We start from the raw sequence: 14,842 nt of genomic DNA, 5'->3' as shown, positions 1-14,842 counted from the left end.
TAACTGCAGAAAAACCATGAGACCTCGTCCAGATTTGAACATCTAACTGCATCAAGCCGATACAGACACTAGCCTACTATCCGAATTCAGATTAGAATGCAATTAAGACCGGATTCACACTCCAAGCAATTCAGCTTAAGTCGTGCTCCATACGTCTTTTGATCCACGTAAGGCTCCACACAATTGATTGCCTTAGCTCACGTCCTTTACAATCTAAGAGTTTCTTCAGCGTAAGTGAATACTTTCGATACCAATCTGCCTCTAACAGATAAGCCTATTTGATTTTATTTTAATCGAATAAATCAAGCAAATCTCACAAATACAAAACACTTACACTCAGTTAGCTAAGAATCCTGGATTCTTAACCACCTCCCAAAAACAATCATGAACTAATCAATTAAGAATAGTTTTCACATATCTATCCTGGGGAATCTCAAAGTCTGAAACAAATAGAACTTTGTGATTTCTATCTATCTCGTTCCTGAAAGAGAATACTAAAACATCGATAACAGAAAGAACAAGATCAGGATACACGGACTATCAAGGTAAAGATAGACGAACCTGGCCTCACGAATCCCTAAGTGAAGTCTTTTAGTTTTAGACCTAATTATGTTTCTCAAAGGAACCTAGGTCAATAGAGGATGACTCTAGCAACCAACTTAGACATAAAAGTATCAGGAATTTAATTTCTTTAGTTGAATGAGTCTATTTACTTATAGATATTCAAGATTGAGGGTTGCTTAGAATTCAAGATAAGATAACTTTGTGATTTCTATCTATCTCGTTCATGAAAGAGAATAATAAAACCTCGATAACAGAAAGAACAAGATCAGGATACACAAACTATCAAGGTAAAGATAGACGGACATGGCCTTACGAATCCCTAAGTGAAGTCTTTTAGTTGTAGACCTAATTATGTTTCTCAAAGGAAACCTAGGTCAATAGAGGATGACTCTAGCAATCAACTTAGACAGAAAAGTGTCAGGAATTTAATTTATTTAGTTGAATGAGTTTTTTTACTTATAAATATTCAAGACCGAGGGTTGCTTATAATTCAAGATAAGATAACTTTGTGATTTCTATCTATCTCGTTCCTGAAAGAGAATAATAAAACCTTGATAAAAGAAATAACAAGATCAGGATACACGAACTATCAAGGTAAAGATAAACGGACTTGGCCTCACGAATCCCTAAGTGAAGTCTTTTAGTTTTAGACCTAATTATGTTTCTTAGAGGAAACCTAGGTCAATAGAGGATGACTCTAGCAATCAACTTAGACAGAAAAGTGTCAGGAATTTAGTTTATTTAGTTGAATGAGTTTTTTACTTATAAATATTCAAGACCGAGGGTTGCTTATAATTCAAGATAAGATAACTTGAGAATCAAGCAAACACTTTCTACGTTTAGATGAAGCTCTAATTAGGATTTAGAGTAGGCATGCGAAAAACTTGTCTTGAAATCACATTGAAAAATATTCACTATGGTAAGAAATCAATCATTTCACAATGTATCCGTGCCTTCCATTTTTTTTGAAAAATTGTCCACATCGATGCTTTCCATCCTAAGAGTGACCTCCGTTTGTGCATGAAATTGAATCATCTTTATGTGCTTTATCAGTTTGCATCAAATCCTAGAATCCTTAAAAAAGAAAAAAGAAAAAAGAAAAAAACCGAGAATCCTCGAAACCGGCCCCTACTTGTATGAAGTCCGTAAAACCGAGGGCCAAAGAGTAGCTCCCATATGGATGGGATATGTACCCTTTAGTTGTTGGTCGTAGGTGTATAGGTAGGACATATAAGGCTGGCAGGGGCATATATCCCCTCCAAGTATCAGACAACTAGATGTCTCCAAAACAATGTGATGTTAAGAATAGAGTTCAACTTCAACCACGACATGGGACTTAGTATCCGACCTTTTCCAGACTTAACATGATCGAAGTCTCTTTCAAACTCCTCTTTCTCTTTCTCTTTTTCTTTTACTATTTTTATGAAGTCATATCTATCTTTATGCCATACCCAATTCCTCCCGCTCCCATCAATAAGTACACTGTACACCCACAACTTTGAGCACACAATCCCCGAGTAATAATTAATCATATATCTGCATTCCAGATCGAATATATAGTGATCTTATATTAAAATTTAAAGACCAGAAAACAAACAACAATATACATGCATGGCCAATAAATAATCCAGAACAGATCATATGGGTTCCAAATCTATACATTATTATACAAATCATAAACAAGAATAATATACAACGAGGTGTATCTAGCTATTTGTACATATCATACTTCCTTGTTTTTCTTTGATTGACTGCCATGTTATCCATTATGATCAGTGAGCTAGGTGACGATATGTGGAGTTATTTTGTTGCCTCGTCCAAATCAGATTTATAATTAAGTGTCTGTCTCCATATAAGTTGGGTGGGCGTATGATAGAAAAGAAGTGATGGGAAATTAAGTAAGCTATAGCCAGCTATAATTTAATCCGCAAAACATGATGCGGGTATGAGTTTTATCGTGTACTAGAAAGAAAACCTCTGGTTACAAAAGCTAATTGCCAACAAAGAAACTACAAAGGTGCCTTACATTATGCTTAATAACTTAACACCCTACGGGGAAATATCAATGTCTATATCAACTATCAAACGTTCAAAATTTGGTCAAGTCCTAAAGGTCCTACCAAATTTATGTCTATAGCAAGTTTGCTAGATCCTCCTAAAACCATTACTCATGCATAACCGGCTGTTTCATGAACATAACTAATTGAGCTTCTACCCCCGAGAAGATTGATCATACATATTAATAATGTGTTTGGATACAAATCTGTTTCAGACTTCTACTTCCCCAAAAAAAAAAGTCAAATACAATTTTTTTTTTTATTTTTCAAAAAGTTAACTTTTCGGTTTCCAGAAGTTGTTTTACAATCTGACAGCCAAACCAATTTATGACCTTTCGACTTTTAAAAATTAAAAAGTTAAGCTTCTACACAAGGGCAAGGGGGGGAGTTAGTTTAAAGCAAGGCTGCACACCCTGCCAAACGGGCTTCCTAGCCTAGTATTTCAAATATTTTGAGTTTTTAACCCCATTTACGCTATCTTGCACTGCTAACAATACTCTGCTTCCTCATAGTAAAGTTTCTGGCTCCCCCTGCATACAACCAGTGTTTGAGCTTGGTCAGTACTCTTTCTAGTGATCTGATTAGTTTAACCGACATTTGCATATGCATGAAAACAGAAAATGATCTCCCAAAATTCGCAAAGGCCAAAGGGTAACGTAACAAAACCGAGTGGCATAAACTGTAAATGGTACACCCCATGATGGGTTTTCTTCCACAGGTGAGATGAGATCTCAGTCGTCTATATTAAAGCAAGTAAAAAAAAAAGGCGGTGATCCTTTACATGGTGGGCCCCACCTCGGAAATAAACCCTAGAACGGCGCATGCTGTAAACGAGATGATGACAAATAAAAGTATCCGAGGGTAAATCTCAAAATTCACCACTGCCCTTAAATTACAAACAGTTGTAGGATATCATCATCGTAAAAAGTAAAGAGTCTTTTAAAAAGAAGAAAGAGGGAGGGAATCCCGAGGCCATCCCTCCCGCGCGCCAAAATACCACGCTCATGAAAAGCCGACTGAAACCATTATTTCTGGTCTGGGGTGAAATCAAAAACCACCAAAATGCAAAATTTAATATTTAATAAATAACAGTAATTTATTTATTTATTTAAAGAAATAAGGAAATGAGAAATAAAAGGAAATTTAAAATCCGCCTTAAAAAGTTGGAGGGTGGGAAAGAAACGAAAGGAAATGATATATTGAGTGAGTGAATGTAGCTGAAATTTGTTGGCGGAGGAAGAGACAGTTGGTGGTGGGTTGTACTCGCCGTCTAACAGCGAAAAACAAAAACAGAGTTTAGGGTTGGTGGTGAAGAAGAACATACATTAATTTTTTATGTTTCAAAGATAAAATCTTTTTGATTTCTTATCAAAATTTTGGAGTTTTGGAGGTTTGTTTTCGAGGATTATTAAGTTCAAGAAGGAAGAAGATCAATATTGGTTCCGTAATTTGATATATTTTAATTTTATCAGTAAAAAAGAGGAAATTACTAATATTATCATCTGAAGAAATTTGAGGATCTCAAGGTTCATTTTTTCAATTTTTCTCGATAAATCGTAATGGGTTTTTGGAGTTATGGATAAATGGTTTCTTTCTACTGTTTCAAGGTGCCTCCTGTTGAATGAATGAATGAATCCAGAAAACAAAGTTTGAAACTTTTTTTTATCGTTTTATTCAAACTCATTCAATTTTCTCTTCTTCCTTCCTTCTCCCACCACCATCAACGTTTTCTCAGGTTCAGAGTTTTTAATGCAATTTGTTATCTCGTGAGAAGATTCAGAGAGATTTCCTTGATTAGAATCTAACGGCTGAATTTGAACCGTACTCTTTTAGATCTAATTAAAAAGGAAAAAAAAACCTTATCCAATTTCATTTCCAAAAAAGTTTATCAGAATAGCTTCTGTCACATTTTCTGAACCTAAATTTTACAAAAATACATCTGCCCAGCTAACCCCAGATCCATAATTTCTCACTTTCCTCTCTCTCTTAATTCTAAAAGTTCCTTCTTCTCCAAAAAGCTCTCATTTTTTTTTTTTTGCAACAGTTTGAATTTTTTCTTCTTTGTTTTCAATGTCATTCAAGAGTATTGTGAGAGAGTTGAAGGAAATTAGAGATGGGATAGGTTCTAAAAGAAGTGGGGGAGAAGGGAAAAGAAATGTTCATAAGAATACAAATAAATCTCATGTTCATCATTTAATGGTGGATGGAAATACAGAACAACAACAATCTGGATCATCATCATCATTGTTAAGATCAACTGATGTTATTCAACAGGGTAGATGGGCAAATCTACCACCAGAATTGTTACTTGATGTGATTCAGAGATTAGAAGCAAGTGAAACTTCATGGCCTGCGAGACAACATGTTGTTGCTTGTGGTTCAGTTTGTAGGTCTTGGAGAGATATTGCTAAAGAAGTTGTTAAGACACCTGAACAGTCTGGTAGACTCACTTTCCCTATCTCATTAAAACAGGTTTGATTCTTCACTTTCCCTATCTCATTAAAGTGACAAATTAAGTTTCTCTGGTTGATTTTTGTGAGACTCTAAAGGGTTGAACTTGATTTTCATTTGTGTAGCCGGGTCCTCGGGAATCGCCAATACAATGCTTCATCAAAAGGGAAAGAGCAACTTCTACTTATCATCTGTATCTGGGTTTAACCCCTGGTAAGTTGTGTAGTTTTCAGAATATTCATACTGTTAAGGAGTCTGAGGACTTGAGATGACTTGTGTTTGGCTGAAATTGATTGCTGAAGTGTAGCGTATGAGTAAGAGACTAGAGTGTAATCTTAATCCTTTGTTAAGTGATAAGGAAAGAGATGTATGATCCTAATTATGTTTCTCGAATTGCAGCATTGTTGGGGGAGAATGGGAAATTGTTGTTTGCTGCTAGAAAAGTTAGAAGAGCAACCAGCACTGATTTTGTGATATCTTTGGTATCTGATGATTTCTCTCGGGCAAGCAACACGTACATTGGAAAACTGAGGTAAGATATAGTTTTTACCTAGGATTCATAGTTTATATGTTTGGATTAAAGGTTTTCTTATTTCAGATCATGATGTTCAATTAGAGATTTTCTTGATAAACTTTCACCAGGTCCAATTTTCTCGGAACCAAGTTTACGGTTTATGACAGTCAACCCCCCTGTGACGCAGCAGTCCAATCGAATTGTCGACCAAATCGAAGAATCCATGCCAAGCAAGTATCTCCCAGAGTTCCAGCTGGGAATTACAATGTAGCTACCATCTCTTATGAGCTTAATGTTCTCCGCTCCAGAGGACCCCGTCGAATGCAATGCACAATGCATTCGATTCCCATCTCTGCAATTCAGGAAGGGGGTACTGCCCCAACACCAACCTCATTCCCTCACTCACTCGAAGATCAATTTTCTGTCCCATCAACTTCAAAACCCAAGGAGCCTCTCATCCCATTCAGCTCCACCAGCCTATCAGAGACCCCAACACTACCAGGCGCAGGAGACCCGCTGGTGTTAAAGAACAAAGCCCCTAGATGGCATGAGCAGCTACAGTGTTGGTGCCTTAACTTTAGAGGACGTGTAACCGTGGCATCAGTTAAGAATTTCCAGCTAGTGGCTGCTGTGGAGGCTTCCCATCAGGTTTCAGCGGCAGAGCAAGAAAAAGTTATACTACAGTTTGGGAAGATAGGGAAAGACATCTTCACCATGGATTACCGTTACCCACTTTCTGCATTTCAAGCTTTTGCAATCTGCTTGAGCAGTTTCGACACCAAACCTGCCTGCGAATGAGAGTCATAGCTCAGCATACACATTTTCTTCTACAAGATAGTTTATTGTAGATATACATTTCAGCAGAAGCTCTTCCATGTATGTTATTTATCATCACTAAGTTTCTTAGCTGCGCAGGCGTTTATTTGTTTGAGCAGTCTTATCCACAAAGTGTCCTGTAAGTTACATTTCTCTTTATTAGAAGATGTGGTTTCTTTCTCTTATCCGAAATCCTCTCATCTTTATTTACTGTCGTGACTTTTTCTTCTTGGTTTACCATTGCTAATGTTTAACTGAAATGTTACAAGTTGGGTGCCAAAATATGCTTCTCTAATCCTTGGCATTTGCCAGACACCAAATATCACATGCTTGAATAGATTTGGTTAGGCATTCATCATGTTTAGATTATTGTAATTTATTAAGAATATTATTAGGTACAAATTTATGTTTCTAGTACTCGTGCAGATAGTAGACTGCAAAGTTCAGCTGTAGCCTGTTTTTTACCAAATCTCAGAACCTCCATTCTTGTTGTCATTGCACTTTTCGTTCTCTTTGCAGTTGTAACGACAACCATGACGCCGAGGTTTGTCAGGGTTGTCTGGATCAGACTCTGGTTCCAAAAAGAGGCCTCTTAGACATCTTCTTCTTATTGTAGGCTCATATGTGAGCTTCTGAGACTGTGTTACACTAAAATCTGCTTTGTGTGCTTCAACTGACTTCTCTTTACCATTTGTTTTGACGGGATCAATATTGCTGCTTTCGGAGGCAAACTTAACTCCAGGGTTCCTCTCACTAATTGAACTGTTAAAAATGAGCGAGTTGTTGATACTCTGAACATTGCTGTTGATATATGCTAAACTCTCAGTATTTTCTTTTGAATTACTTGTTTTTCTTCCTTTGGAGCTGCCCTCCCCATCAGTGGTCAAATCGGTGCTGTCATCATGGTTCAGCTTGTATCCCCTGTTAATGGGGACAGAGCTTTCTTTTCTTTCCGATTCAGCACCTACCTGCATTGAAGCTCCTTTATTTTCACCAGTTAAGGTTATAACACTTACAGGCTCCGTAGGTTGCATTTCATGACCAGAGCCAAGCTTGTGGACAAACCTTGAAATGTCGTCCTTGATCTCTTTCTGCAGCGAAGTTTTTTCTCCTTGGGATACTGAAGGCCTTGGGTGAGGTTCATTAGTTGTGTTCAAGCCCTTTCCTGGGATAACCGATGACATTTTGCTAGACTGTGTCTTTCCATTTTCATCTACATGTGCTTGTTTACTTAACTGGTTTGAGCTTACTTGAGATGCAGCAGCTCTGGGTAAGCCACGATGTTCATAATCTGTTGCCGTGTTGGGAAACTCAATACTGCTCTTTACCTTTGGTTCCTCTACATCCCCAGTGATGGTTTTCTTTTCACCTGTGGATGATTCTGTCTTTTGTTTCTCTTCTTCAGTTTCTGTTTTAAAATTTGGTTGCTCTTTAAGATCAGCTGGAATAAGAGAAGACTTTGGTAGTTGTGTGGCAGGTTTCTCTGGAGGCGTGGGTGCAACTACAGCAGGCATAGTTGAAAATCGTGGAGATTGTGTCTTATTCTGTCCAGAGCTTGCTTGTTTATGGGTTTGAGAGGCAGGAACCGAAGAAACTTCTGCCAGAGGCTGAGATTTCATTGCAAGCGGAACAGAGAGTGCTGGTTCATATTTAGCGGCCTTGCTGGATGATGATTTGGATAGTGGCGGGGACTGAGAGGAGACTTGAGCTTGTGACTGAAGGTTTTTTTGCTTCACTGGAGATGGTGAGACGCGGGAGGAGGCTTGAAGAGTTGCTCCTTGAGAAGTTGTTGGAGGTGAAGATGTCTTTGCAGGTGGTTGAGAGGCTAACTTTGCAGGAGACTGAGGTTTCAAGGCTACTCGAGTTGGTGGTGTTGAGCGCTGGGCAGGTGTTGGAGATGTTAATGAGGATTGTGTCTTAGTTGTGGTTGTTTGAGAGGGTGGAGGCTGAGAAACCACTTTCGATGTAGAACACTCTGTCCTAGGTGGGGTTTTGGGTGTTTTAGGAGGGCTGGTAGTTGGAGAAGGTGATGAAGGCTTGGCATTTGTTTTTGGTGAAGAAGGTTGCTGAGAAGTGAGTGCTGTTGCTTTAGATGGAGGTATTCGTAGTTGAATTGTTGTTCTAGATGTGGTTGCTGGCTGAGATGCAGCTGCTTGTGGTCGAGGAGGGGTTGTTTGAGATTGTAAATCTGATCGTGACTGGGATAATGATGATGAGGCGGTCTGAGGTTGGCCGAGTGATTGAGGAGACATTTGTGTTGTTCGAGATGGGGTCGTGGATGGTGCTGGTGTTGGAGGCTGAATCTGAGTCCACATTGGTGAAGCTGCTGGAGGTTTAACTTGGGGTTGAGGTGGAGGTAGTGAAGGCGCGGAAACTGGAGTCCTAGATGAGGTTGGTGGCTGAGATGCGGCTGCTTGTAGTCGAGGAGGGGTTGTTTGAGTCTGTAATTCTGATTGTGACTGGGATGATGATGATGAGGCGGTCTGAGGTTGGACACCTGATTGAGAAGGCATTTGTGTTGCTCTGGATTGGGATGGGGTTGCTGATGGTGGTGGAGGCTGAGGCGCAGTCCTCATTGGTGATGGTGGTGGAGGCTGAGGCGCAGTCCTCATTGGTGATGGTGGTGGAGGCTGGGGTACTCTCCTCACTGGTGATGGTGGTGGAGGCTGAGACACACTCCTCATTGGCGAAGCTGCTGGAGGATTAAGTTGGGATCGAGTCGGTGGTAGTGATGGCGTGGGAACTGGAGTTCCAGAAGGACGTTGCTGAATGGGGATTGTAGTGGTGTTCGTTCGTGGTAGTGGTTCCAACGGTGCTGTTGTTTGGGGTTCAGAAGGAGCACGGATAGCAGCCTGTGTTGGGTTGTACATCCAAGGAAGTCTGAAGCGGAAAATTTGTCGGCCATATGAATATGATGGTTCTGTCATGACTGGAAAACAAAGATAATTCAAAACGATGTTGATTTGATTAACTCTGGTTTGGATGTATGTACATTCATATATCAAATACAAAACAAGTAAAATAATGAGGAGGTAGTATTAATAGGCTTTTTGGCAAAGAAGATACTTTAAAATCTTCAGAGGTCATGGCACAGAGGGGGATTGGAATCTTTTCATTAAACCTTTGGTGTTATACACAACATTGCTTGCCACCCCCTCTAAACCTTTAACAACAAACAGTAAGCTTCTTGCCTTCTCAGGTTTGTCTTAGCATAATTCCTGTTTACAATGTTTGGGATCTGCTCTGCTTACTTGTTTTGCACAACTAGGTCAGGTGTGTCCCAAGGAGGGTGGTGGATGTAAGACATTGTCCTTGTCAACAGACAGTAATTATCAGATAAATATTCCTTGAACTCAAAAAACACTTTCTTCATGAAATGAACCTCATTTTTAGATGATATTTCCCACCAAAACCAAAAACATCTTGAAGACAAAAAACTTTGGGTAGAGAAATTGAGAAAAGAACTAATGATGGCAACTCCAGACAAGGAAATCCAATTCTAGATTCAGGATATAATCAAGGACATAGCATTCTCCAACTAAAGTATTTTACTTTTTAAACGAAGGATTATGGTTTCGAGCACTTTACGTATAAATCCAGGCAAATCTTTTTATGATCTTTATGTTTATCTATGAGAAAAGGTTTCAAGAAAGAGACCCTCTTTTGTTCTTTTCATGTAAGCTTTTGGCCTATTGCAATTTGGAACACTATGGGGGGCCGTTTCAAGGCTTCTTTTACAAATAACTCTTCTTGTGATGCACGTGTTTCTGGCAACGCTGTGATAAGCATTCCCTTGTCTTTCGAATCTGTTCTTTAGAATCCCTATAGCAACACAGAAATACTAAAAGCAGCAGTCACATTTCATGTTTCTTTTCTCCCAGATTTATCTTGACCCTGCTATTTCATTTTATTTTTCCTAGATTTTTTTTGGCTCAGGGGTGAAACATACTTCAGGGAGACGCAAGCTAGTAAACCTACTTAAGCACTTGCAGTTCGTGTATGATGTTTTATATACAATTATGAAGGACAAAGACCAAAAGAGCAACAAATTTCTTTTGGATCGCAAAAGCATCAACTTAGGAGTCAGGACTGAGCTAAAGGTTGGGCAAATTTGGAGTTTGAGCAAATAGCAAGCTTTCGCAAAATATAATTTTCAAATGTTAGTTACAGGACCACATGAGAATGGTCCGGAGGAGGAGAGACAAGTGCTCAGCCAAAGAAGCTCCATGGTTTATCAAAAACCAACAAAGCAAATAGTTTAGAAAGATCAAATTTTTTTTTATCAACAACAGATACCTTCAAAAAGTTTCATGTTACCCCTATTCTGAACTGAAAAGGCTCTTTTCTGCTCTTAGTCTTGCACCCCGCTAAAAGATGATTTACGAAGTTCCTTATCTGATAGTAGAGTAAGTGATAAACTCCCTTGAAGTGAACTGAAAGGGTTGGTGGGGAATAGGATTCCTGCAAAATTGAAAATTGACAAAGGAGAACATGAAAAACTATGATCAGTTAAGACGTCCTTCCTTGACAACAACTGAAAAATCTAAAGAATTTTTGCAAGAAAATATTAGGAGGGTCCTGGTAACATACGGTCGAGGTCCATAAACCTTTATCTGGCGTACATGGGTATCCCTTCCGTTCAGGTGATTGGAGATGATAGCAATTTGTAACATGAAAGTGTTGAGAAAGGCATCCCTGTAATATAAACAATGTTGGTTAACAATAATTCAGGGGAAACACTAAGTTTTGACATTTTTGTAACTTGAAATTGCTCATTAGCGGCAATCGACTTACTGGTACCAAACACAGAACAAGGATACTCAAATACGCAGTTAACTCACCCATACTACACATTTCATGGAAGAAATTATAAGTTGACACCACAAAGAGTGCACAAGCAGAATAAGAATCTTATGTCCCACAAGCTGCAAATCCGTTTTGGACTATGCATCCTTTAGGAGGTTTACTTAAACGTCAACTGAATTCTCCACCCAAAGTCGTACCAATGAGATAAAAGCCAGAATAAGTATCTTACAGGACTAACTACAATTTACTTACCAGAAAGCCTAGGGAGCTTATTCTAAGAAATTTCAAACGGTAAAAAACACAGCCATTCCCCTATGAAAATAGGGTCATGATTGACAAGACGAGCCAGCAATAGACCAAAAGAGGGCGAGAGCAGTACCAAGATGGGTGACCGCTTGGGAAGTCCTCGTGTACCTTTGTTTGGTTGAAAACCAGCCATTTCCTTATGAAAGGACGAGAGCAGCACCAAGATGGGGGGAAGTCGTGTTTCCTTTCTAGCCTACCCCAACTTGTTTGCGACTAAAGACTTGGAAGAAGAAGAAGAACGCTAGGGAGCTTATTCTAAGAAATTGCACGCCTAAAATATTTATGGATATACTAATTCATCCCTTCTTAGACAGTAACACATAAGTACTCATTAAGTTTATTACTTAAGACATTTCCGTCTTACGCGCATACCACTTTAATGTGGTTCCAACCTTCTGAAATCACATATGAAATCAACAAGGCTCAACTGTAGCATTTCTGTCTTGCGTGCATTGCATACTAGTCTAATATAGTTCTCACATTCTGAAGTCACATATGAAATCAACAAGGGTCTAATGTAACATTTCCAATTGAGCTTTTTTTTTATAGTTTTCAATACAAACAAGACAATTATACAGCCTGAATATAACTATGTTTGCAATATATGTAATCTGCAACACAAGTAAACAAAATGGGAACTCACCGAGGCTCAGTACCAGACAAGGGTATATACATCCAACCAACCGGCTTCACGAGTTCCACAGTTTTTATCTCCTGATACAAACAATCAAAACACAGATACACATATAAATTGTTAAGATCATGGTGTTCCAAAAACTAAATGAAAAATCAACTCAGATTTACTAAAGCGCTAACCTTCAAATTATGAAAACCATCCCCCGCCCGAATAGATACCTTGCTAGGTGTGTAACTTTCATCAAGCTTGAAATCAACATACATGACAACTAACTAAAACACACAAATAAAAAATATTCACTTTTCATTAATTCATCGTACTCTGATAAGTAAGAACAAAGTTAACTAGAAGTAAGCTTAAATGCTCCAATTTCTTACTTGTAATTTGACTTTTTTCTGGAATTGGATGTTTACTAAGTGAGGTTGAGCACCGTCTGATCTGAATCATAACAATAACAACAAAAGAATGAAATCAATGGTGGATGATAATTATACAGAGATAAAAAAAATAAAAATAAAACTTTGAAGAAACCCTAACTCGAATAGAGGAAGAAAGATAGAGGGATCGAGGGAGAGAGAGATTACTGCCAGTAGGTATCGAGATTTTCGTCGCGAATGGATTGAACACCATTACCAGACTTGCAAGAACTGACACTCCAAGCAGCTTTCTTAGCCATCTCACGAAGGTCATCATCTACAACTAGATGTTGATTTCCACCGATAAGCTTTCCTTCTTCTTCTCCGTCTGATTCAGTCGCCATTTCTCACAGCCTCAGTAAGTCACAATATTCTACCAGGAGTATACCAAAAAAAAATGCGGAGAGAATGAATTTACATCATTAATCGCAGAGTGAACCGGAAGGGGGTTTTTCAATTCGAAAATGTTGAACTTAAAAGCCAAACGTAAAAAAAAAAATATAGGCGCTAGAAGGAGGGGTCGAACCTCCGACCTTGTGGTTAACAGCCACACGCTCTAACCAACTGAGCTATTCCAGCTACTTGCCAAGTTTCATTAAAGATTAGTTTTTACAGGATTTATAATAGGAAAAATTAGGCGCAGACCCAAAAAATATACTCCCCCGTCCCACCATTAAGTAGTGCTGAACAGAAACCGAACCGATAACCGTAACCGCACCGATAACCGCATAACCGAACCGTAACCGCACCAAACCGATAATCCAACGGTCGGTGACGGTTTTCATTTTAATAACCGTTAGATCTACGGTTCGGTGTACGGTTTTACCCATAACCGCAAGATAACCGCACCGAAAAACCGATTAATAGGGACCGTCGATTAGTTTTTATCTTGATTAATCCTAGCCGTCTAGATTAAATCCTACACCATATATATTTCGGAACCCTAATTTTTTCAGAAGTTTTCATCTCGTTTCTCTTCTTCTCGGCTCTCGCTCTTCAGTCTGAAACCCAAGTCGCCTCCACCACCAGTAGAACCACCACTTTGATCTTTTAAACCACCTCCATCAAGAGCACCACCACCTCCTTGGCTCTATCTAGTAAGTAAATAGATCCCCTGTTCTATTTCTCATTCTCGTTTCGATTGATTTGTTTGTTTTTCAATTTCTAGGTTTTTTTTTTTTAATTATTCTTCTGTTAGGACTTAGAGTTTCTTTCTTCGAAATGGTTTGCTTGTTGTTTTGTGTTTATCAATCAATTTCTTTTGTCAAATCTTATTTTTCTGATTACAGTCATGGGTTTTTTATTTTAGGTTTTGGTTGAGTTGAGGGGAGGAACTCAAGAAGGAGTCTGAAAGCTATTATCATTCAGTTTGAGTTAAGGGAAGGAAGGAGTCTGATTACAGGTAACTACTAACTAGTTCAATCTTCATTTTGACTTGTTCTGTTTGATTGATGTTTTGAACTTAGGGTTTGTTATTGTGAAAATGTTTTGAAAAAGGTCAGTTGATGTAAAATGAAGTGATTTAGGATCTGTGATTTGATATGGTTGAGTACTGATATGGTTTAATGTTGAATGATGTAAATTATTTCGAAAAAGGGGTTTAAATTTTTAATGGGTGTCGAATGTTGATATGGTTGAGCACTCTGAAATTGCTGTGCAGTGGCAGTGTAATTCAAACTGAAATTGCAAGTGCTAGCTAGCTAGCACTCTGAAACTCAGGGTCACTCTGAGCTAGCACTCTGAAATGTATTTCTAATTTAAACTGAGTAACACGACAGTGTCAAATGAAGTTTAGTTTCATTATCAAGTTCAGAACTAACTTGATTGTTTTAAGAAATATGAATGCTTGTATTAAGAAGTAAGAACTAACTTGTTTACCTTTGGTTGTTTGGCAGGGTAATGATTGGATCAAGTTCAGTTTCATTATCAAGCTGCAAGATGGCAAGTGCATCTCCCTTTCCATCCCCTGCAGCTGGGTCTACTGATGTGACACTGTCAATAACACCTCAAGTTGATGCTACAAAACAAGAAACACAAGCTATAGAGCAGGCTACACAGGACCCTGCACCTGAGGTTGTACCGAAGAAGAAGGGGAAAACTAGATCAAAAGTTTGGAATGACTTTGTAAGGCTCAGTGAAGAACAAGCTCAGTGTAAGCATTGTAAGAAGAAATTGCAAGCACATAGCAGAGGAAATGGCACTTCCAGCATGAATGACTGCAGTCTTTTTATGTTATTGGCAACATCGTTTTCTTTTAACTTTCGTTTCATCAGAC

The 14,842-nt window shown here is 38.6% G+C and overlaps 3 protein-coding genes, 1 long non-coding RNA gene and 1 other non-coding gene across 5 annotated transcripts; 2 read left to right on the top strand and 3 right to left on the bottom strand.

Annotated features, from left to right (window-relative positions):
* Positions 1-3,782: 3,782 nt before the first annotated feature.
* Positions 3,783-6,594, top strand: LOC113288110 (tubby-like F-box protein 5). The gene is made up of 4 exons (XM_026537062.1): positions 3,783-5,093; positions 5,198-5,285; positions 5,472-5,604; positions 5,715-6,594. The coding sequence occupies exons 1-4, from the start codon at positions 4,692-4,694 to the stop codon at positions 6,382-6,384; spliced, it is 1,293 nt and encodes a 430-aa protein (XP_026392847.1). The 5' UTR covers positions 3,783-4,691; the 3' UTR covers positions 6,385-6,594.
* Positions 6,595-6,676: 82 nt separating this feature from the next.
* LOC113288102 (proteoglycan 4-like) lies at positions 6,677-9,693 on the bottom strand. The gene has a single exon (XM_026537049.1). The coding sequence runs from the start codon at positions 9,327-9,329 to the stop codon at positions 6,864-6,866; it is 2,466 nt and encodes an 821-aa protein (XP_026392834.1). The 5' UTR covers positions 9,330-9,693; the 3' UTR covers positions 6,677-6,863.
* Positions 9,694-10,503: 810 nt separating this feature from the next.
* Positions 10,504-13,038, bottom strand: LOC113329298 (anaphase-promoting complex subunit 10-like). Its single transcript, XM_026576244.1, has 6 exons — positions 12,736-13,038; positions 12,529-12,589; positions 12,331-12,423; positions 12,158-12,228; positions 10,993-11,097; positions 10,504-10,863 (listed from the first exon to the last, which is right to left on the bottom strand). The coding sequence occupies exons 1-6, from the start codon at positions 12,909-12,911 to the stop codon at positions 10,794-10,796; spliced, it is 576 nt and encodes a 191-aa protein (XP_026432029.1). The 5' UTR covers positions 12,912-13,038; the 3' UTR covers positions 10,504-10,793.
* A 34-nt stretch (positions 13,039-13,072) lies between these two features.
* TRNAN-GUU lies at positions 13,073-13,146 on the bottom strand. The gene has a single exon. It is a non-coding gene; the product is annotated as a tRNA-Asn (tRNA).
* Positions 13,147-13,595: 449 nt separating this feature from the next.
* On the top strand, positions 13,596-14,523 carry LOC113329287. The gene is made up of 3 exons (XR_003349807.1): positions 13,596-13,664; positions 13,877-13,969; positions 14,463-14,523. It is a non-coding gene; the product is annotated as an uncharacterized LOC113329287 (long non-coding RNA).
* Positions 14,524-14,842: the final 319 nt, after the last annotated feature.

Source organism: Papaver somniferum, chromosome 1, assembly GCF_003573695.1.
Source record: "Papaver somniferum cultivar HN1 chromosome 1, ASM357369v1, whole genome shotgun sequence".
In the NCBI taxonomy this organism is placed as follows: Eukaryota; Viridiplantae; Streptophyta; class Magnoliopsida; order Ranunculales; family Papaveraceae; genus Papaver; species Papaver somniferum.
This window is presented reverse-complemented; position numbering and strand designations above follow the sequence as displayed.